We start from the raw sequence: 24,887 nt of genomic DNA, 5'->3' as shown, positions 1-24,887 counted from the left end.
ACAGTCTTACATTAACCAAAAGGTGATTTTCCTTTAATGCAGATTAGCAAAAGTGACAGAGTAGTTAACATATATATATTCAAGCAAATTTTGTTATTAGGCTAAAATTCATATTCAAAATATACAAAAAAGTCTCTGCCCTAAGAGTATCCTTCTAGCGACAAGATACACGCTGTCTTAACCATTTTCATTTGTCATCATATTATATGCATATATAACTGGCTGGGGCCCAAGATGCAGTCAAGGACCAAGTAAGAAAATAAAGGTAATTTTTAAAAAGTTCTTACCAATGTTTCAGGCAAGCTAATTTTCCAGTATTTATTAGGAGTTACAGATTAGGCAATCAAGGCAATATCATGCCAACAGTCCATCATCCTGCATCTGAGTCACCAATACCCAGTAACCACCACCAATGCTTGGTAAACCTCACCTAATGCTGATTTTTTCTTCAATTAAAAAAGAAATATTGTGATTGAAATTTAAATGAGTATCACTTATACCTATCAGATTGGCAAAGATTAAAACAATGACAATACCCAATACTAGCAAGGATACTAAAAAAAGTCACATTGTATATTACTAAAGTTATAAATGGGTAGAAAGTTATCGGAGAAAGTTTCACAATCTCGACCAAGATGTTAAATACGCAAACCCACTGCTGTAGCATCTCTACTTCTAGGAGTCTGTACTGTATCTGTTGAAACACTTCTAGAGAAATGCCCACTCACTGCACAAATATTTATGTTCCAGATATTCCTTTATTAACAGGTAGGAAATGCAGCACTAGAGCCTCGGGTCTTAAAAATGATGTTTTGAAGAACAATAACAAAAACTTGAATTCATTATCACTTTTTAACCTACTAAGCAAGTCAAAGAAAAAGAAGAGTTACTGGTCCAACAGATTTTTGGTTTTTTGCCATCTATGATGGAATGCCTTCTTTTAAGTCACTTATTTTAGAAAAACAAATGGGACTAGTAAGCATTCTGGCTTTTATAAGGCTACTTTATTTCAAATTCTCTTTCAGCACTGAAGTTAACTGGTTAAATAAACCAAATGAAATTAAAAGATACCTTATATGTTAATAATTCATAATTATATTTTAAAAAATAATTATTTTGTAGATATTGGAATCAAGTTGTCGTCTCTCCACTATCATAGGCCTTGTCATCTGAATTTGCTGAGCGTGCCTACTTAGATGAACATGACAGACTCCTTGCTGAAGCCCTGACCCCACCATGTGCTAACACAGACGTTACCATAGCAATCCAAGGGTTCCACATCGTAAAGGCCAGCATCATGTGGGACACAAGAGTGGCTGCTACTGCGCAAAGAACCCAGATGATGTTCTTCCCTGTTTTATCCACCAGGAGCCCAAACACCGGGGACATGGGAGCTGATATGACATATACAACACTGCCCAGAGAACACATAAGACAGTTCATGAAATGCAACACAGTCAAACATCAGTTTCAAGAAAGTCTTGAAAATATCAGGCAAAGCAAATCCTAACTCATTTAACATTCTTATAAAATGCTCATCAAAAAATATAAAAAGCAGTCCAAGACTTCTTTGGTTTTCCACTAATTTAAACACAGCCACTCAGGATTCAAGTCCCAATGTAGTCCCAGTTTTGCACTTAAAAAATATTAGGTCACATACATCTTTTTTGCTTCTTTTAACATTTGATTATAAAGACCCACACTTCACATGCAATAGGCACTTACAAAATTAATTTTAAAATACCTGTTAATTGCACTTGCTGCCTGGGAAGAAAATCCAAATTTCTCTGTAAAGAAAACTCTAAAATTAAAAAGACAGAGAAATTAGCACATTAGAGAGAACTACTCTGTTTTCAAAAAATAAAGTTGAATAAAAATAACTCAAGTTTAATTAGCTTCTTTCTTGATATTATTCTCCCACCTTATTTATATTCACCTTCAGGCAATCTGCTAAAGCTTCAGTATTTATATTAATGTTTACTGACTAAATGACATATGATGCATATTTTTTTCCTTTTCTGGTATGCAGCAAGGAGTACACACAAATTTTCAGAAAATCAAATATACTACCACAGGGACTTAAGGCTGCTTCTTTTCCTTAAAAGCAGTACTAAATGGGTTCTTTGCTAAATAATAAACAGGGTTCTTGTCTCAAACTATTTAAAAGGACAGCCTGAACTCAAAGGGTGTAAACCATACCCTTACACAAACACACTTACATTGCGCTGCTTAAGCAGCTGCCAATGAAAAAGGAGAGAGAAGTAGAAGATAAAGCAAAGAAGAATTTGCTTTGAACCCAGAATTTAAGTCCGGCAGAATTACAGTCCTAATCAATGGAGATGTTCCCAGGCACAGTGCACCAATAAACAGTCTCCATTCTCAGTAAGAGCCTTTCTAACCAAGGAATAAAGAGGGAATGAAAAAGAATACTAGTCTAAAATCAACTATTAAATCAATATTATGAATCAAAAATTATTAGGTATTGACATGGTTTGGCTGTGTCCCCATCCAAAGCTCATCTTGAATTGTAATCCCCATAATCCCCACATGTCATGGAAGTGACCCTGTAGAAGGTAATTGAATCATGGGAGTGGTTTCCCCCAAGCTGTTCTCGTGATAGTGAGTGAGTTCTCACGAGATTTGATGATTTTATAAGCAGCTGGCATTTCCCCTGCTGGCACTCATTTCTCTCTCCTGCCACCATGTGAATGAAGAATGTTTGCTTCCCTTTCTGCCATGGTTATAAGTTTCCTGAGGCCTTCCCAGCCGTACGGAACTGTGAGTCAATTAAATCTTTTTCCTTTATAAATTACCCAATCTGGGGCAGTTTTTTATTAGCAGCATGAGAGTGGAGTAATACAGGTATTTCTTCAAAAGAATAATAAAAGTATAAAACCAATACTAAACCTTAAGCTAAAAGAAAATGTATATCCCAGGATCTAAAGTAATTCCTGTGAAAATATAAACTATAACCAGAGAAGCAAGATTTACTGCTTTAAAAACTACATTTATGTGATTGAACTCTCATGATAATTTAGACAAGAAATAATGGAAACATAGAGAATACTCACTTCCCAAGTCCAATAAAAGGGAACACAGCAACATAATAGCAGACACAGATGATAAATATGAGCCACAGGGGTAAGGAGAAGTCCTTTACATCAGTTAATTTAATAACTTCACCTTAGAGAAGAAAGGGAAGACACTATCAGCATAATTTTGCACACCTAAGGAGCTTTCATCTATAGTCAAGATTATTTTTTAAAATCTTGTGATTAATCTTTGCAATTCAATTTAAAAAAAATACTTTTCTAGTAAATTACACAAACATCATTTCTGGGATAACTTACAAAGACATAAGAAAAAGCAAAACCTAAGACTAAGACTGGCATCTACCTTTCCGGCTCCTTTCCAAGAATAACCATTTTGCAAATATACAATCGAGAATGTAAATTCTGCCAAAAGATTTAAGGGGAAAAGAAAATACATCTAAAAATTTAGAACAGTGGAAATCAATTTGGAAATAAAAAATAGAAATCATGTCTTAAGCTCCACCTGGTTTTACAACACTTCATTAGGAACTTAGATCTCATTGTAAAATCTCACAAAGGCCATAATTCCCCTAAGTCCCATTCTTTCATTTAGACTTACCTGTTTTTCCTTGTTCTTTATGAAGGATTCTCTCTGCTCTCTGATCCAAGTAGGCAAGAGCCAAGGCACAGATTAGTGAAAGAATACATGTTATACCCCCTAAATAAAAAAAAAGAAAAACAGACTTTGAAAAGAGAACCAAACAGAAGGTTCCTAAAGAGAAGTACGTTACATAAACAGCAAAAACAGCAACTGAAAGGGATGTCACATAAAGACACGAGAAAAATCTGCAATTACTAAATTGGGACAAAAGAGGAAGAGTACATTCAAATACTCAGCAAACAGTAGTAGCTTTTACTGCATTATTTCACAGTTCAAAGTTAAAGATTAAAAGGAAAAAACTAGAAAAAACTAGTCTAGTCCTGTAATGCAGAATACAGACTGAAGAAAACTGATGAGCAGCTACTGATTTAGTCCTCATTTCTTCATTCAGTCTAAGCACCAATTCTCAATGGACACCAGGGAAAAAATGATGAAGCCAAGTTAGGCTCTTTATCTCTCTTCCTTCCGACGTTTTCCCAGAGTCCACGGCCTTTGCTCCTGCCCTCTGGCAGCCCAAGTGCCCCATCCTCCCAAAGCGCAGTACTCTCAAGCTCTTTCCTGTGAGATCAGCATTTCTCTCTAATACCAATCTCATATCTACAGAAAATCAGGATAAAGAGTGAATAACGATACACTTCTCAGGAAGAATTTCCAAAAGAAGCATAATAAAATAAATGAATCTTTAATTCACTGCCCTACTACAGCCCGGTTGAAAATTCGCTGAAATGAGCATCAGTAGACATGAGCTCTAATGAGCTGAATCACCTTGGACATGGAACACAAGCTCTCTTGGATTCAATTTCCCCAGTTTTAAATAAGAGGATTTGACCTGATGATGGCACTGGTCTTTTCTGGCTCTAAAAGTCTTACTCTAAAATTTCCCATTGTGGAGGAAATTAGATGGAATACTAAGAAGCGTTTAAGAGTAAAAAGGAGGTTTTAAGTAAGGCAAAGGATTTGAGAGGGAGAGTTTGAAAGAATCTTTAAATATGCTTGCCTGCTTAGGATTACCACTCCACTGTCTTCTTTTACCAGGCTGTATGGACCAAGGAATTATAAGGAATAAAACACAGAAAGACAAATACTATGCATGTGTGGAATAAAATATATATATATTTTTTAAAAACCTGATCTTATAGAAGTAGTGAGTAGATCAGTGGTTTAATTAGAGACTGGGGAGGAGATTGGAGAAAGGAGGACAGGGAGAGATTAATCAAGGGGTACAAAGTTACAATTAGGAGGAGTAAATTCTGGTGTTCTATTGCACAGCAGGATGACTATGGTTAACAGTAAGGGATTATACATTAAAAAATAGCTAGAAGAGAGGGTTTTGAGTGTTGTCACTACAAAAAAGTGATAGATGCATGAGGTGATGGATATGCTACATACTCTGATTTGATTGTTACACAATGTATCTGTGTATGGAAACATCAAATTGTACCCATAAATATGTATAATTATGTGTCAATTTAAAAATTAGGGAAAAAGGGAATAAAAGATGTGCACATCTTGGGCACAGAACTTTCACCCTATCATCACACAGGTCTCTCTACAGCCCTGCAAACAGCCAAATGCACACCACAGGGTTCAGTTAGACAAACTGCCTGCCCAGAGAAAAAGCAAAAGTGGTAAACCCAGAAGGCTTCGTGCCCTTCCCAGTGACCCACCCAGCAACCAGCACCATGGAGCAATTGCTAAGAGAACTTAGGGACAGTAGTGACCTATATAGTCTTGTTGAAACAATTGTAATTATATTATAATAGGATCCAAATTGAACAGGAGATAATTTCCTTAAAAGACACTACAAGAAAAAGAAATTAAACAGGAGGTAATTTCCTTAAAAGACACTACAAGACGTCAGGTAGCATGATGCCTCCAGCTTTGTTCTTTTGGCTTAGGATTGACTTGGCGATGCGGGCTCTTTTTTCGTTCCATACGAACTTTAAAGTAGTTTTTTCCAATTCTGTGAAGAAAGTCATTGGTAGCTTGATGGGGATGGCATTGAATCTATAAATTACCTTGGGCAGTATGGCCATTTTCACGATATTGATTCTTCCTACCCATGAGCATGGAATGTTCTTCCATTTGTTTGTATCCTCTTTTATTTTATTGAGCAGTGGTTTGTAGTTCTCCTTGAAGAGGTCCTTCACATCCCTTGTAAGTTGGATTCCTAGGTATTTTATTCTCTTTGAAGCAATTGTGAATGGGAGTTCACTCATGATTCGGCTCTCTGTTTGTCTGTTATTGGTGTATAAGAATGCTTGAGATTTTTGTACATTGATTTTGTATCCTGAGACTTTGCTGAAGTTGCTTATCAGCTTAAGGAGATTTTGGGCTGAGACAATGGGGTTTTCTAGATATACAATCATGTTGTCTGCAAACAGGGACAATTTGACTTCCTCTTTTCCTAATTGAATACCCTTTATTTCCTTCTCCTGCCTAATTGCCCTGTCCAGCACTTCCAACACTATGTTGAATAGGAGTGGTGAGAGAGGGCATCCCTGTCTTATGCCAGTTTTCAAAGGGAATGCTTCCAGTTTTTGCCCATTCAGTGTGATATTGGCTGTGGGTTTGCTATAGATAGCTCTTATTATTTTGAGGTACGTCCCATCATGCTACCTGACTTCAAACTATACTACAAGGCTACAGTAACCAAAACAGCATGGTACTGGTACCAAAACAGAGATATAGATCAATAGAACAGAGCCCTCAGAAATAACGCCGCATATCTACAACTATCTGATCTTTGACAAACCTGAGAAAAACAAGCAATGGGGAAAGGATTCCCTATGTAATAAATGGTGCTGGGAAAACTGGCTAGCCATATGTAGAAAGCTGAAACTGGATCCCTTCCTTACACCTTATACAAAAATTAATTCAAGATGGATTAAAGACTTAAACGTTAGACCTAAAACCATAAAAACCCTAGAAGAAAACCTAGGCATTACCATTCCGGACATAGGCATGGGCAAGGACTTCATGTCTAAAACACCAAAAGCAATGGCAACAAAAACCAAAATTGACAAATGGGATCTCATTAAACTAAAGAACTTCTGCACAGCAAAAGAAACTACCATCAGAGTGAACAGGCAACCTACAAAATGGGAGAAATTTTTCGCAACCTACTCATCTGACAAAGGGCTCTAATATCCAGAATCTACAATGAACTCAAACAAATTTACAAGAAAAAAACAACCCCATCAAAAAGTGGGTGAAGGATATGAACAGACACTTCTCAAAAGAAGACATTTATGCAGCCAAAAGACACATGAAAAAATGCTCATCATCACTGGCCATCAGAGAAATGCAAATCAAAACCACAATGAGATACCATCTCACACCAGTTAGAACGGCAATCATTAAAAAGTCAGGAAACAACAGGTGCTGGAGAGGATATGGAGAAATAGGAACACTTTTACACTGTTGGTGGGTCTGTAAACTAGTTCAACCATCGTGGAAGTCAGTGTGGCGATTCCTCAGGGATCTAGAACTAGAAATACCATTTGACCCAGCCATCCCATTACTGGGTATATACCCAAATGACTATAAATCATGCTGCTATAAAGACACATGCACACATATGTTTACTGTGGCACTATTCACAATAGCAAAGACTTGGAACCAACCCAAATGTCCAACAATGATAGACTGGATTAAGAAAATGTGGCACATATACACCATGGAATACTATGCAGCCATAAAAAATGATGAGTTCATGTCCTTTGTAGGGACATGGATGAAACTGGAAATCATCATTCTCAGTAAACTATCACAAGGACAAAAAACCAAACACCGCATGTTCTCACTCATAGATGGGAATTGAACAATGAGATCACATGGACACAGGAAGGGGAACATCACACTCTGGGGACTGTTGTGGGGTGGGGGGAGGGGGGAGGGATAGCATTAGGAGATATACCTAATGCTAATTGACGAGTTAATGGGTGCAGCACACCAGCATGGCACATGTATACATATGTAACTAACCTGCACATTGTGCACATGTACCCTAAAACTTAAAGTATAATAATAATAATTTTTAAAAAAGAAAAAAAAAGTCTACTTGAAAAGTACAAGGAAATAGAAACAGAAAATGATATAAATAATATCTGTATTTTGGTAATTATGGTACCTTTTCTACCAAACATTTTTAAATACACATTTTTATATGCATGTGTATATATGTATGTTATTGCTATTTTCTGATTATGGGAAAGAAAGATACAATTTTATATGCCTATTTTAGGAAGGGTAATAAATGCTAGGAATTGTATTGAGCTCTTGTTGTAGATACTTGAAATATAATAGTGGCTTAAACTTGAAAAAAAAAAAAAAAAAGACACTACAAGAAAAGAAAACTGAGACACAGAAGGTTAACTTTCTTATCCAAGATGACAGAACTAGTTAGAGCTAGCATTAGAGCCAGGGCTCCTGACTCCCAACTTAGTGGTTTTTCAACCATATCAAACCTCCATAAAATCTAAGCTTACCAGGCACACTGACGGAAAAAGTCAGTATTTGATTAAAAGGAAGCAATTCTCCCTTATGCTATGGACGTTTTGTTTGTTTGGTTGGTTGGGTTTTTTTTGTTTGTTTGTTTGTTTGTTTTGAGACAGACTTTTGCTCTTGTTGTCCAGGCTGGAGTGCAACGGCGTGATCTCAGTTCACCTCAACCTCCACCTCCCAGGTTCAAGCGATTCTCCTGCCTCAGCCTCCCGGGTAGCTGGGATTACAGGCATGTGCCCCCACGCCCAGCTAATTTTTGTATTTTTAGTAGAGACGGGTTTCTCCATGTTGCTCAGGCTTGTCTAGAACTCCCGACCTCAGGTGATCCGCCCACCTCGGCCTCCCAAAGTGCTGGGATTATAGGTGTGAGCCACCATGCCTGGGTGCTATAAACTTTTAATTAACATCTTACCTGAATAAATTCTCAGGTTGTTCTCAAAGAGTTTTTACATACATAATCTCTTTGTATGTATGAATAAATTCTCAGGTTGTTCTCAGAAAGGTTTTATATACATGATCTCTTTGTATGTATGAGATGCAAATGACAATATTAAAGTAGACAACAGGCCGGGTGCGGTGGCTCATGCCTGTAATCCCAGCACTCTGGGAGGCGGAAGTGAGCTGATCCCCTGAGGTCAGGAGTTCGAGACCAGCCTGGCCAAAATGGTGAAACTCCATCTCTACTAAAAATACAAAAATTAGCCAGGCGTGGTGGCAGGAGCCTGTAATCCCAGCTACTCGGGAGGCTGAGGCAGGAGAATTGCTTGACCCTGGGAGGCAGAGGTTGCAGTGAGCCGAGATCGCGCCACTGAACTCCAGCCTGAGCGACACAGCAAGACTCTGTCTCAAAAACAAATAAAAATAAAATAAAGTAGACAACATGGAATAAGGCTATCCATTTTAAGAAATTTTAAATCCATTTTCAGAAAGTGGAAATTAATATACAAACAGGGTAAAGGATAGCCTATTTCTAGTTGTGTCAAAGAGTTCATTAGAACCATGGAGACAACACTATAACCAAAGTAGATACAAATTCCAGTGTTCCTTCCTCCCTGCTATGATACTTCCTATGACAAGCTTTCAGAAGAGGAGAGATGTGGGACATGGGATTCACTCACCAATCATAAGTGTGATCCCGAGGGTTGTGTGACCAGCAGAACCTAACAAAGCTTCAATCTTAGAATACAGCCATCCCATGAGGTTCATGTTTACTGTACTTCCCTAAATGAGAAGGGAAAAAAAAACAACAGCATTTTCAATCATATATATCTCTGCTTTGTTCAAAAAAAGGTATTTGAGGTGGCTCAGAAGTAGGATCCAAATTGAACAGGAGGTAATTTCCTTAAAAGACACTACAAGAAAAAATTGACAAACCAAGATAAAGCCACAGATAGTTACGACAGCAGAAAAAAAAAGCCAATTTATTAGAAACTGCTAGTATAAGAAAATAACATAATACATATAGAATTTCCTACCAGCCAAACCAAAAGTGAAACATGAGTTATAAAATCCAGAGTATCTAAGACAAAAATATACCAGTAACAGAAAAAGCACAACTTTTCCTGGCACTGAAATCTGAGGGAAAAACATCTTCCTCTGAATGTCCATAAAGAGGACAGTAAAAGTTATAATAGATGATTCTTCATTCATTTATTCATTCACTCAGCAATTACTGAGCCCCTGTTACATGCCAGTCACTGTTTCAGGTATTGGGAATATAATAAAGAATAAAGTGGCCAGGCACAGTGGCTCATGCCTGTAATCCCAGCATATTGGGAGGCCGAGATGGGTGGATCACAAGGTCAGGAGTTTGAGACCAGCCTGGCCAACATGGTGAAACCCTGTCTCTACTAAAAATACAAAAATTAGCCAGGCATGGTGACGGGCACCTGTAATCCCAGCTACTCAGGAGGCTCAGGCAGGAGAATAGCTTGAACCCAGGTGGTAGAGGTTGCGGTGAGCTGATATCATGCCACTGCACTCTAGCCTGGGCGACAGAGCAAGACTCCATCTCAAAAAAAAAAAAAAAAAAAAGAAGAAGAAAGCATAAAAATATCCAACTTACTTTGGTTAAAAAAAAAAAGTAAAATATCTAGTATATTAAATATTGACAAGTACTTTTAAAAAATAAGAAAGAAATAAAGCTGGAAAGAATATAAAATTGGGAGTGGAGGCCTCCCAACTAAAAGCAACTTTGGCATATAAACTTGCAGGAAACGAACTGTGGGGATACCTGAGGGAAGAGCACTCCAGGCAGAAGGAACAGCCACTGCACAGGCCCCAAGAGGAGCTTGCCTGGAGAGTTCAAGGAATGGCAAGGAGAGCAGAGGCTAGAACAGTGCAAACAGAACGGAGAGGATGAGATGAGGTCCCAGTGAGGAAATGGTGGGAAGGGAAGCTACAGGAGGACTTTCAGTTTTTATTCTGTGTGAGATGGGAAGCCACTGGGGTTTGAGTATAGAAGTGGCATGATACTTTGACAGACTCATACTGGCAGACTCACTCTATATTCAAAACAGACCACAAGGCAAAAGCAAAGGCACCAGTTAGGGAGCTATGGCAATAATCCAGAACAGAGATGATTGGGCCTAGCCCTAGGTGGCTAGCAGTGGGCATGGTGGGAAGTGGTCAGAGCATAGATATATTTGCATATAAGTTGCCCTGAGTTTCTAGAAGGGAATCTCAGGGGCTTCTTAGAGGCAGTTGAGGGATTATGAGAGTGGTAGGGAGATCTTGAGGAGGTGAAATGAGCCAGATCGCAGGCAGCCACCTCAGTTTCAGCCAACGCTGCTCAACTTTTATCTGATTTATGTATTTAGCGTCCATGTAAGATGATTTTATGATCAAAATGGCCAAGAGCTATTCCATTATAGGGCTGCTGGGGGTGACATAGATTCCGTCTTTTTTGCACTTCTCTTGTTCCCTGTGCAGCCTCCAGAATGACCACAGAGGTCCTGGGTTTACCTCTCCATGATTTTTCTATTGCCTGAGTTTTTGAGTTTGATTGTGTTTAGACACTTGAACTATTAGCATATACCATATACCTTCAGTGCACCTCTCATTTTTCTTAGTATTCATGTCTTAGCTCGGGACTGGAGATCCAGCACCCTTTCAATTTTCCTTCACTATTGTTACTTGAAAACTCATTATTTCAACAAACATTTATTGAGTACTTGCTAAGCCAGGTCATGTTATTTTATTTAATAGATATTTTAAATAGTTAAAAGAGATTTTAAATAGTTATTTAATAGGTATTTTGGAATGAAAGGATTATTAAGGCAACATCCTATCTTTGAGGAATTTATATTTTTGATGGTATTAGAGAAAGCTTCCAGTAGGTCTCTGTTTACCTTGTTGCTTATTTGAGTAATGCCATTAGCTAGTATTTTATAAGAAACAGCCATGTGAAATTTGCTACTGTATTTGCTGTGAGAACATTGTTGAAGGCATGTACACTTCTCAGTCTTCGGTAGTGTCTGACCTATCAATAGCATTTCATGCAGTTGACATCCTCTCCACCTTGATTTCTTTTCTTGGGTTTCAGGATACCACAGCCTATAGTTTCCCCCTTGCCTTTCTGCCCACACCAATGGAGCCCTTTTGTTGGCTCCATCTCGATCTTCTCAACCTACAAATGTGGGAAGTGCCCCAGGGCTTGGTCAATTGACATCATCTCTTTTCTTTCAACATCCACAGTCTTGGTGATCTTACCAAGTTTTGCCATTTTAAGTAGCATTTTCCTTGCTCCTGAAATTACATCACTTGCCCAGATTTTTCCCCTGAATTCTACACCTGTATATGCAACTGTCTACTCAACATTTCCACTTGGATGAATGGCAGGCATGTCTAACCTAACATGACCAAAACCCAGTTGCCTTTAACTAAGGATGTGAAAAGTACAGCAGGAGCTGGTTTAGGGGATGGTGGGCAGAGTATCAAGAGCTAGGTTACAGCACTCACAGTTGCTTAAGCAAAAACTGTGCTGTCATCCTGAGCGCCTCCGTTGTTTTTCCCCCACACTCTACATATTTTCCGTTAGCAATCCTATCAGCTCTGTCATCAAAAGAAAATACATACACAGAGAAAGGGAGAAACTTAGGGCTCCTCAGAATGCAGCTTAATGAATTATAGCTAACTTAAAATGACACAGAAAAGAACCTGATGTCCTGGTAACCAGAATGAAGTCAGTGAGTCTTGCTCAACTGATTTCACTTCCTTCTTTAAAAAGTTGTTAGACAACTAGATTCACAAACTGCCACAGACGTATCTGGACTTGCACAAGACTCGTAATGAAGGCTTTGGGAATGTCCTTATAGGCAAAATTTAGAAAATATGGAAAACCACACTATTTACCAAAGAATTACAAATTCAAATATTTAGCTGTTTCCTATCAAAGTGATAAAGTAATTTTCTAAAAGTAATAATAGCCTGTACTATCAATGCTACAATAAAAGGGATCCTCTCATATCCCACAGGTGGGGATGTAAACGTCTCTGGAATGATAATGCGGAAATATCTCTCAATAGTCCTCAGATGACCTAACAAATACCCTGACTTAATAATTCCATTCCTAGCTACTTAGCCTACGGAGACTAAAAGAGATGCACAGAACTTTCATAGCGAGAGTGTCAGACTATAGCACTATTTATAATAGTGAAAAATCAGAAAGAACTTACATGTATAAAAATACAGAAATACTCATATGATGAAGTATTATATGAAAATATTTTTATATTGAATTTCTTATTCTCTGAGACTGTTGTATTTTCACGACACTTATTAAAAGTCAAAGCTTCTGCTCACCTTGGCAGCACATATACTAAAAATCAAAGCTTGAAAGCTTGATTTTTAGTGGCAAAAAAAAATTTTTTTTAATACTCTATTCATGGGAATTCATGAGAGAAAAAACCTAATGGGATTTGGGAATGCCAACACACCTTATAGTTTGCATTAATAAAAACATAATGTTGTCTCTACAAAAAATACACAAAATTAGCTGAGCATGGTGGTACACATCTGTAGTCCCACTATTCTATAGGCTGAGGTGGGAAAATCACTTAAACCTGGGAGGTCGAGGCTACAATGAGCCAAGACTGCACTGTTGCACTCCAGCTTGGGCAACAAAGTGAGACCCTGTCTCAAACAAACAAACAAACAAAACCCATAATGTTGTTCCCCCTAGGTAGCCTCTAAGACCAAACCTGAAACACCATGATCATTTCTAAGTTCCAAATGCCAAAAGGAGTACTGGCTAACTGAGATAAGTTCAGAGGCATGAGCACCACGGTAAGGGAGCTGAGATCCATGTCATATGGCTCAGGCAACCACAGGAAATGAGCACACATAACCAAGAACTTAAGAGCTGTCTACAAAGGAGCAAAGCGCTGATGCACAGCAGAGGAAGTAAACTTTATCTACAGAGAGCAAAAGTCAGAGCCATCAGTAAAAGCTACTTGTAAATGGAGGTTTCATCGCTATGTGAGGTTACGCTTCAAAAAGTTCATTGAGGTAGGTGGGCTGCTTCATCACAGAGCAAGCTTGCAATCCCTGGAAATATTGCAAACAGAACCTGGACAGCCGTATGTGGAGAGGTTCTAGCAGGGATGCCAAAAATGGGTAAGAAATTAGACAACAAAACTTACAGGATCTCTCCCTATGCTCAGATTCTTTGAACTAATGAATGTACACAACCATTTTAGACTGTTTACTAGATGAAATAAGGTTAGAAATACTTTACTCAAGGTAAATGCCATGCTGTGTTCTAGAGAAATCCATAAAAGTTAATATCTAATTTACCATACACAAATACATTTCATCCTGTGATTTTTAAGAGAACTATAAGATTTAATCTTTTGCTTCCCATTTGGCTTCATCAGGCTTTTCATTATACTTACAATTCTAGCCATGCTAAGTTGAAGTCCAAACACCAGGTTTAATTCTTTGCCTTTAAACCAGCTCACAGCATATGTATTCTGGGCAACTGCTAAGGACTCGCCACCAATCCTAAAAATAGAAAAAAAAAAAAAAAAACAGAAGTCACAACTTTAAAGAAATACTACAGTTAGCAATGCAGCAGGTTTAAAATGTTGGCACTTCTCCTATCAAGAGATGGGGCCTCTGTCCCCTCCCCTTGAATCCAGGTGGGCTTGTGACTACTTCAACCAATAGAATATGGTGGAAATGAGACAGTGTGATCCCAAGGCTCAGTTATAAAAGGTGACATCACCTTTTCACTCCGACACTCGCACTTGGAGCCCTGAACCACTACCCCCATGCTATGAGACAGCAAACCACAAAGAGAGGCCACATGTAAGTGCCCCAGTCAGCAGTCCCAGTCTTTGAGGCATCCCAGTCCAGGTGCCAAACATGTGAGTCAATAAGCTTTCAGATGATCCCAGCCCCCACCCTTCCATGAATCTTACCAGCTGAGGCCCCAGACACTAGAGGCAAAGACAAGCTGTCCTTGCTACACTTTGTCCGAATTCCTGCCCATAAAGTCCATGAGCATAATGAAATGGTAGTTTTATACTGCTAAGTGTGGGAGTCACATGATATACTGCAATAATAACCATGATAGGCAACAAAAGGAGTCGTCTTGGTTACTACATTACCATCGATATTATATAAAATGCAGATGTGGGAAAAGTGGTCCATGCTTTGTGAAAACATAAAAACTCACATTTTTCAGAACAATATGCAAAGCTCTCCATCAATCAATCCCCACATTCACTTTCCATATTCAACACTCTCCTACTTCCTGGGTTTTAATTTTCCTTCAGTAAGTTTCAATATTTACGATTCTCCTCCAAGGGCCTTCAGTTAGGAGCTTCCTTCCTCCATATCCTTACACCGAGGCCACCTCAGTATTAAGGACTAAGAAACAGTCTTAAGACAAATAAGAAATAGTCTTATTTCTTGTGACTCTGTCCTAGCCCAAAAATATTTTCCCTCTCTTCTAATAATCCAAATCCTGTACTGCTGTCAAGGCCTACTTCATCTGTAAGGCCATTTCTGACCACATTTCTGTTTCTGAATCCCTGTCATAACTTTACATACATTCTTCTTCCTTCTCTCTCACTGACGGTACTTTTTGGGGTATGTCACCTATGTCTACATGCTCCTGACACCTGTGCAAAGCTTGAATAAGTTATGCTTTTAAAACTGAGTCAGTTCTGTCATCTGGGTCCCTCAGGGCAGCAAGCCCAAGGCTGGTCTCAGAATAGGCTTACTGAACAGACAATGCAATTCAGGTAGAACAACTGGTCTATAAGAATTCACACAGAATAGTCGGCTTACACATATTGTGCTCATTCCAGCAAAGCTCTTGGACAGGGTTGAAAGGACCCTCACATCACTTGCTAAGAAAGAGTGAAATGTCCATCAGTCACCAACCTAGAAATCGATGGTCTATACTTTTCTAAATGTGGTTCAAATCATAGTCTTTAATACAACAGAACAGGCAAAATGCCTGGGAAAAATATCATTTCCAGAGAACTATTTAATACTCAAACCCCACACAGAGTTGATTAGGACCATTCAAAATTGTTGCTTATTTTAAAGGAAAACTAAGACAACTAAGAAATACTCTTATGCATATGAAGCTAGGTTTCAAAGATTTGAAGTAATTCCCCAGAAGAGACAAGGTTTTTTAAAGATCTTTCATAGATGAACACTAAAACAATAATACATTAGGATAAATTAAATTATGCATAACTTACCCAAATACAAATCTTCCAAATTCCATCAGCCAAAAAGCATTAAATATTCCACCCAGGGCAAAAACAACCTATAATGTAGAAGTTCATGTCAAATTAATGAAAAAGTAAATTCAAGGTATTAAAGAGAAGCAAAAGGAACATGATAAATCTCAACTTCTACAATAGTTTTAATATTTCTCCTTAATAAATCTGTGAAGTTAAAATATTAATGTTCATTTATTTCAAGGCTTAAAATAGACTATGGATTATATCACATGGGCATTTATGGGTTCTGCTTAATTAAGCTAGGCATTAATTAAACACAGCTTTGCCAATGGAATTAATTAGATAAGAATTTAGAAGTCACTGTCAATAACCAATGAATGTTTTAGCCTTCCTTACCTGTCCAATGCAAACAAAGCAGCTAAAAATGATTGTGCCCCATCTGTTTGGGAAAGAAAGAATGAGAATGAGAAAAAGAAAAAGAAAAAAAAAATCTTAATTTCTGTTTACATTAGTATTAGTAATCACAAAGTCCTTTAGTAATAATTCACTTTGGTTTTCTTTGCCTCCCTCTGTATTCCCTCCAAAGAAAGAAAAATAAAGGGCTCATCTCCCTCTGAAGCCAGCAACTCTCAGGCTAAATATGAATCTACAGAAGTCTAGACTTCTAAGGGGATTCCGGAGGCTTTAGCAATGGCATATATTAGTTTAAATCATTATCATCTCTTAAATAAAACTAATCAACTAATCTTCAAGAAGTTCCCAGGGTCAAAACTACTTAAAAATGTAAATTCTTTATAAAATTTCTATTAAGAGTTTAGGATTGATTCCAAGGAATTTTACAGTAAGTAATTTTAAGTGGTTATAATTCTTGATAACTAAAACCAATTTTTAAAAGGGCAAATACCAACCATGTTATACAAATCTAACATCCTACAATCTGGACATCAGATTAATGTTGCCCTAGAATAATAAAATGCCAGTATTAGAAGAGTCCTTAAAGGCCATCAGGGTAAACCATACTTCTTAAACTTAAATCTCTCTCAAGATCCTTGTGAAATGACCATGCCATGTTCTACTGAATGTTCTCTAGCACTGGAAAACTTACTATGGTTCCAAGACAATTCTTGTCATCTCCTGCCAATCTGACCAAGCAAACTCCTCATATTAAAAGGAATCTGTTCCCCAGAAGTTTCAAGCTAATTCTCTCTCTTGAGATCAAAAAAAAAAAATTTAATTCTTCCTTCATATTCTAACTCTTCAAAAATTTTAAAGGTTAGTCCCCAGGTGTAAACTCTTAAAGTTTCTTTAATCTTTATCCACCAGACATGGTTTGAAGACCTTTCATCATCTTGGTCTTTGCCTTCTGAAAATATTCCCAGTCTATATTCCTCTTCAGTTCCACTAACAACATACACACAATAATAAGGATGAACAGTGGCAAACCTTATAGTGTTATTCCCTGCTCAGCCTCTAACAGAAGTGGTCACAAAATGTTTTACACCCCAAGAAAAGCAGAAATAGAAAATCTCACTGGGGCTGGAGGAAGCACATACTACCTATGTGCCAAATACTGTACATCCATCTCTCACTTAATCATCATAACCACCTTGCAAGGTAGGAATCATCTATATTTTGGCAATGAGAGAACTGAAGCTCAGGAAGCTGCAAACAGCTCAGAACAGCCAGGAAGATGAGAAAGTGGCAACGATAAGATTCAGAACCTGGTTTACCTGATCCCAAGGGTGAGTATAATTTTCCTATGGATAACTGAGTTACCTTATACCATCAGCATTTACTAGTCCTGACCTTAACTGAAATACCACGTTTCAAAAACCAACTCCAGAGATATAAAAATCATTTTTTAAAAAACTCAAGCAAATTACTAGTTAATACAGAAGTTTATTCAGCTCTTTCTAGAAATACCTTAATCTAGCTCTGTATTTTTCTAACAATCAGGTAAGATTTACCCATAGTTTCTTTTCAAGCTTACCGTATTCCAAATACTCGGTCTATCAAAAAGCCACCAAAGAAACACAAAACTACATTGGGCCAAGAATACCAGGCATACAGCAGCATGAATTTCGTGGTATTCACTTGCATATCCTATATGAAAAGAAAATAAAACTATTTTTTTCCAAACAGTTAAGTTTAGCAACTAACAAATCAAAATATGACAATCTAAAGTGGAAAGTAGTTACATTCTTCTTTCTGTAAAGGGCAAGTTTTTTTTAACCATTTGTAAGTCTCACTAACTTCCTTGAGAATCTCATGAAAGCTATGGCCCCTGGCCCAGAAAAATGGTCACACCTGGGAACCCTGGGAACTTCTTGAGTTCACATGCCATTTCAGGGGCTTCCTGGATTCCAGGATCAGACACCCTGCTACAGGGACCACTTCTGTCTGACTATAACTTCTATATACTACCTGCACTGGGGACTCTGCCCACATATACAAGGATAATCTTAGCCTATCCCTACCTACCCTACCCTCTCCATCCCCTCAAGCATGCTCCTCCTACTTCCTTTCTCTTTCATTCTAGAATGAAAAGGGCCAACCTATGCATTTTCCCTGTCCAAAGGTTAAAAAGAACCTACAAAGAAAAGAGACTAAATACCCAAAAAACTGTAAATATCAAGTATGTTCTTACAGTACAAAACCAGACTAAAAATCCTGACATGGAAAATCCTCTGCAATCAGTATCCACATTTAAAAAACAAAATAACAACTAAAACCTATTTAAGAAGGCAAAAAGTTATCTTAACAAATCATTTGTCATTCGGGTGACTAAGCGCTGGGAGAGTGAAATGCAAACAAAAACCTGCTCATATTTTTGACAATACTGTGGAAATACCACATAATTATTTATCTAAGGTCTGAAACAATTTCAAGTCACATATGTGCTATAAATGAATTATTTGTGGTAACTCATTTCAACTTAAGAACACCCCTTGCAACTTGTGGATTTGGTGACTACAGATGTCAAAATAGATTCAGCGGACACGTGAGACTAGGGCACCTGAGGGTTGATAATGCCTCCACCGCTACACTTGCTCTAAAGAAAACAAAAGAAACAAGGGTGAAAAATCAACTTACTCGTTTAACTTGAGTCTGAAGGGCAGCAGGATTATCATAGCAAAAATAGCTGCCTAGAAAAGAGCAAATACTTTATAAGTAATAATACTTCCCATATAAAAGTTTCAAGTTGCAGTTGCTACTGAAATTACAATTTTAAATGCTGATACTACGGGTTGACACTACAGAAATATTTCTGAACCACTTCCTTATCCACCAGTATTTTCTAAGTTATATCAAATAACTTCCATAAATTGGTAGTGTTCATACACAGCAAATATTGGGAACCTGAATTAAAAAGTCAACAACCAACAATTAAATATTTTTCCATTTTACTTTCATCATGCTTCACACATATACTATTTTATTAATATCTTCATGAAGCATCTATATTTTATTTATTTCCTTATTTACAAACACACATACACTAAAAACTTTACAACCTCATCAGTTTCCTAATAATGTTAGCTTAAGGACAAAGGAATGGAGTGTAACCATTCTGACAAAACCAATATTTGAAACAAGTTCTCTAATTCTACAAACTACCCAAAATCAAATAATTTAGTGAATACAGGGCCAGGAATGAAAAAAAAATGAAACTGAGAATTCTAAAGGATTAAATTAAAACATGTCTTTGGGGGAACTGGAAAGAGAGAAGTAGGGGGAGAGATCTGACCATGCACTCGGATTTATTTTAAAGATAAAATAATTGAGATTCCTTCGTAGGCTACAAGAAAATACTGCCTCCATAGCTCTACTAACTCTACAAGTGCACGAGGCTATTGGTTCTAATGACAATAAAAACTGTCATTAGAAAGGAATGAATCTGGCTTCTGAATTCTAGGCAGATAACCAGAATTTACCAAAAACTGTCTGTCTGCTTGAGTGGGGACCATTTTTTTAAATGTTTTATTGTTGTTCTTTCTTTGTTGTGGTGGTGATTGTTTCTAAACCCTGCTTTAATCGCTTTTAAGGATTCAACGTCCTGCTTTAAAGCTAATGGATGGGCATCATCTTTTAAAAAACAGGGGAGGGGGGAAAAAGGAGTTGCAAGGAAACCAAAGCCCAAAGCATCCTTCATGTCTACTTATATGTTCAGCGCTAGCATAGTTATCCACCATAATGTTCTTAAACCTGCTGATTACACGGGCTCCAGCTAACCTCCTGAAAAACACATTCATACCAAATTAATATTAGAATTTTGCTTAATAAATTAAAAACTGTAACATAGGAAGGAAAATTTTTTTCTAATTATCAAGAAACTGTTTTTGCAGACATCAGATTTCATAAGAGAAACCAACCACTGTCAAGACTACCACAAGTCCAGTCCAATATGATTGCTTCACAGTGGCAGAGTGGAAGATTAAGAGAACAATATCTATTCACTGAAGCTATCAGCAAGACACACTCATACATTTTCTCAAAGAGGGTGAAAAATATATAAAAGACTGCCGACGAAATCATTCACGTTTTTTAAAAGCTGGACAACATTGTAAGACCCTGTGTCTAAAAATAATAATAATAATAAAGCCGGGTGTGATGGCGCCCCATCTGTGGTCCCAGCTACTCGGGAGGCTGAGGCGGGAGGATTGCTTGAACCCAGGAGGTGGAGGCTGCAGTAAGCCACGTTCACAGAACTGCACTCCGGGCTGGGTGACAGAGCAAGCCCCTGTCTCACCTAAAACCAAACAAACAAAAGTCGTTTAGGAACAGTTAAAGCTTTCTGAATTTCCTCCGACCACGTGTGCCAAGAGAGGAACCTTGAAAATCTGGAGTTACCTTCATATCTATCGCCTCTAGGGCGAGTGGCTAGCCCCTGGGACTTACTGAAGAGCAAAGGCGTGCCACAAAACTCGCCCAGCTCAGTCCCTCGACCTCCACGTTCCGGACGCGGAGTAACTAGCAACATCCACAGGTGTGGCTGGAATCGATCGCAAAGGGGAAAATAAGGAGGCCCAGGAGCTTAAGACAGAAGCCGCGCTGAGGCCCCGTGGCACCAGTGACCACGATGACGATCTACCTCGAAGAGAAAGTCGGGAATTCCTTAAAGATCAGCCCCATCCCACCCGGCCGGCTCACCAAAGCCAAGGAAGCACATCAGTAACAGCACCAAAAGCCGGTGCGCCAGGCGACTGGGGTCGCAGAGGGCTGGCAGGGCTCCGGGGGCGGCCGGGGCACCTCTGTCGGCCTCGTCAGGGCCGCCTGCCAGAAGCGCCCGCGCTTCCTCATCCTCCTCCTCCATTGCGCCCGCAGGAGACGGAGAGGGGAAAGTGGTGACAACTCCAAACCCCGGCAGGAAGCAGCGCCCGTGGAACACTGTCAAGACGGCGGTCACATGACTCCGGGAGCTCACGTGACGCCCCGGCAGGTCACGCAGGGCCACGCCCATGTGAGCGGCCGCGAGCGCTGGGAGGACGGACCCAGCGGGCGATGACAGGGCCTGGCGCGGTTCGCTTTTCCTGGGTGACTGTGTTCGTGGGGCTGAGGCCCTCTAGGTGCCCACTTCCAGCTTTCCACCAATTACTGCACTGTCTTTTCGTTTCCTGCCCCGCTGACGCGTACACCTATTTCAGACTCAGCGCAGCTCCGCGGGTAGAAAAGTGCGGGCCTCCCTCTCGGCTCCACACCAGACTCCGGAGTAGTTCGAACTGCGCTGGGGGTCGCCAAGACGCGCGCTGCCCTTCTCCCAGCACTGCCCTCCCCAGCGTCTTTGACCACTCTTAATACCCACAAACTTGGTCGGACAATTTCTGGTGTGTCCAGCCATGTGTCACGTACTGGGAATACAAAATGGAATGAGGCAAGCTCCCTGACCTCAAAGATTTCAGAGTTCAGTTGGAGAAATCGACAGAATCTGGTACTTTTAAAACTCAACATGATGAATGAATGTGGTGAGAACAGCGGCAGAAAATGGCACTGAATTCCATAGAAATATCTGGAAAGGGCATTTCAAAAGGGGAGAAAAGGTGCATAGTTTAGCCAGCTTTCAGAGCAAGGGAGTGAGGGGCGCTGAAGCTCCTTGAAGTTGAAACCCAGGCTAGAATGAGTAAGAATGCGCCAGTCAGGGTGCTTGTTTGAGCGGGTTGGTTGCAGGGCGGGCAGTTACGAGGGATAATAAAGACAAAAGCGTAAACAGAACTGGGTGTGTATGTGTTTGTGTTGAACGACAGAGAAGGAACTCGAGTAGAAACACTAAACCTGTTTCAAGAAGAGCCATGCAAGGATTTTGAGCACAGCAGCAGAACTGCAAGCTTTGTGTTTTAAAAAACATTCGGTCTGCCAGCACAGCACCATCGTCGCTTTCTGGGGGCCCTCAGGCTTTACTAACAGAATTTTGAGGGCGTCAAAGCTAGAGGCTGAAAACTGTGAGGATTATTAGGAAGATGCTGTAGTCGTAACGATTAGAGATGACGAGGGCCTGTTAGCAATAAAAAGCAGGAATGGCACAGAAGAAAATCAGTAATTATTTAGGAGGTAAAATGGGAATAACTGTAAATAATAGCCTATGCCATCTGAAAGAGAGGAAAGACTTGAGAGTGTCTCCCAGATTTCTAGCTTGGGCCGCCAATAGAGATCAAAATTTAGGGAGAGAAGGAGGTAGGAGAGAGTGTCAAGGATCAGGTGCTGCCTTTGAGATGTCTATACATATCTCCACTTTCACCGTCCATTCTCTCTTCAGCTCCAGTGGAGGAGCTCCCGATCTAATAAAACTGTCTTGCCGAGAGGAGTAATAACTCCATCTTTCCAAATACATTAGTCACTTCTCTGTCATCTTACTCAACTTCTATCAATTGATGGAATTGACAGCCACTCCTTTTTAGCCTCCTTGGCACCATACTTGCCTTGTGTTCCTCCCACTTTGCTGGCCTATCTCATTTGCTGTCTCATTTGTCAGCTCCTCCTCTTCTATTCAAAATCTAGATGTTCAATGATGCAAGACCCATTCCTGAGCTCTCTTCCACTCATCCATTCCCATAACTTTAAATACCCTCCCTCTGCTGTCCAGTAGGTAGCCATGTGTGGCTGTTGATCATTTGTAATGTGAATAGTTGGAAAGGAGATATGCAATACGTATAAAATACACACCAGATTTCAAAGACTTGTATGAAAAATAGAATAACCTCCTAATTTGAATACTGATTACATGTTGAAATAATATTTTGCAGATATTAGGTTAAATGTATATATATTAAAACTGGCCGGGCACAGTGACTCACGCCTGTAATCCCAGCACTTTGGGAGGCCGAGGTGGGTGGATCACCTGAGGTCAAGAGATCAAGACCATCCTGGCCAACATGGTGAAACCCCATCTCTACTAAAAATACAAAATTTAGCTGGGCATAGTGGCACCCGCCTGTAGTCCCAGCTACTCAGGAGGCTGAGACAGGAGAATCACTTGAACCCGGGAGGCAGAGGTTGCAGTGAGCCGAGATCGCACCACTGCACTCCAGCCTGGTGACAGAGGGAGACTCCATCTCAAAAAAAAAAAAAAATTATATATATGTAATTTTATTTTAGTTTATATATATATATGTGTGTGTAAACTAATTCCACCCATTTTTACTTTTTATGTGGCTGCTAGAAAATGTAAAATTACCTACGTGGCTTACATTGTATTTCTGTTTATCAGTGTGGATTTATATGCTGTTGCCTCTAAAATACCTTCATTCCAGACTCCTTTCTTCAGCCTAAGACTACCATTCCAACTGTTTATTTGATATCACGTGAATGATGTGGATGACTAATAGGCATCTCAAACTTATCACATTTAAAACAGAATCCTTGAATTCTCTCACCCATGCTATACCTATTCCTCCCTAAGTGTTCCTTAGCAAAGTAAATGGGACATCTCTCTACCATTTGCTATCCACAAGTCTAGCAGTCATCCTTGATGGCTTACTTCATCTCCTACATCTACTCCCTCAGCATGTCTTGTCAACTCTCTTCCAAAATATACCCTCATTGTGCATGTTCTCCATCACTACTCCTCTTACCAGAATGATCTCTCCCAGACAATCACAACAGACTCTTTAAATTTTTTTATTTTGCTTATTTTTGATGAGAGATACATCTGGTGTATATCATTCAAACAGTACCAAAGAGAATAAAGTTCAAAGCGAGTCTTTCCTGCCTCCCTATACCCAGTACTCTTGGGAAGTAATCATCATTATCAGATTATTTTGCATCCTTCCAGAGTTACTACACACAGTTGTTTTTCTTCCTTTCAGCCCAGCAGTGTGGCCTAGAAATTGTTCTTATTCTTGAGGACGATCTTGGAAACAGTCTGTTTGCCACACCATCCTAATCAAGCTTGTTACCAGATTTTTGGTCTTTGCAAATATGATCAGTGAAAATTTGCTATCATAGTGTAGTCTCAATTTATATTTCTATTATATTGAGGAATATTGAACCTCTTTTATGTGATTAACAGCCACTTACATTTGTTCTAGGAATAATCTTCATATCCTTTGCTTATTTTTCCAGATGAATTATTGAGGCTTTTTCTTATTGATTAAATAGGCTCTTTGTTGCTGATAGGAGCTGCATATATTTATTTTGACTCTGTTTATGGTAATGTTTCCATATAGTTTCTAATGCCAAACCCTCTTTTTATTTTATAACTCCAGGGGTTTGCTTCTCACGCAAGATTTTCAACAGCCTCAATTGGTCTCTCTACTTCCGTTGTTGCATTTCTATGATATGTTGCCCGCACAACAATCAAAATGATCTTTTTAGTTAGTTTGGAGCTTTGGTTTGTCAAGGAATTATGAGTCAACCATCAATATCTGAACTAAAAGAAACAAAACTGGGCCAGGCACCATGGTTCATGCCTGGAAACCCAACACTCTGGGAGGCTGAGGTGGGGATATTGCTTATACTCAGGAACTGGAGACCAGCCTGGGCAACATGGCG

At 39.1% G+C, this 24,887-nt stretch overlaps 1 protein-coding gene across 6 annotated transcripts in view; it reads right to left on the bottom strand.

Annotated features, from left to right (window-relative positions):
• The window catches only part of MFSD1 (major facilitator superfamily domain containing 1), a 76,694-nt gene extending 53,247 nt beyond the window's left edge, over positions 1 to 23,447 (bottom strand). For 3 of the 6 annotated variants that reach the window (XR_008624921.2, XM_014344428.5, XM_055110621.2), the window contains exons 1-11: positions 21,054 to 21,321; positions 18,996 to 19,048; positions 17,893 to 18,005; positions 16,299 to 16,341; positions 15,918 to 15,985; positions 14,094 to 14,202; positions 9,318 to 9,420; positions 3,652 to 3,750; positions 3,072 to 3,183; positions 1,745 to 1,801; positions 1,258 to 1,414 (exon numbers count right to left, since the gene is read on the bottom strand). Coding sequence is in view for 5 of the 6 variants with exons in the window: in XM_014344428.5 (XP_014199914.2) it covers positions 1,258 to 1,414; positions 1,745 to 1,801; positions 3,072 to 3,183; positions 3,652 to 3,750; positions 9,318 to 9,420; positions 14,094 to 14,202; positions 15,918 to 15,985; positions 16,299 to 16,341; positions 17,893 to 18,005; positions 18,996 to 19,048; positions 21,054 to 21,216 (1,077 nt within the window). In the remaining variant the exon portion in view is untranslated. Of the gene's footprint in view, positions 1 to 1,257; positions 1,415 to 1,744; positions 1,802 to 3,071; positions 3,184 to 3,651; positions 3,751 to 9,317; positions 9,421 to 14,093; positions 14,203 to 15,917; positions 15,986 to 16,298; positions 16,342 to 17,892; positions 18,006 to 18,995; positions 19,049 to 21,053 lie in introns of all 6 variants that reach the window. The other 3 variants (XM_003830630.5, XM_034957663.3, XM_003830631.5) reach the window with 3 other exon arrangements.
• Positions 23,448 to 24,887: the final 1,440 nt, after the last annotated feature.

This window comes from Pan paniscus, chromosome 2, assembly GCF_029289425.2.
Source record: "Pan paniscus chromosome 2, NHGRI_mPanPan1-v2.0_pri, whole genome shotgun sequence".
Lineage (NCBI taxonomy): Eukaryota > Metazoa > Chordata > Mammalia > Primates > Hominidae > Pan > Pan paniscus.
Note: the sequence above shows the minus strand (reverse complement) of the source record. Positions and strands in the feature narration are given on the sequence as shown.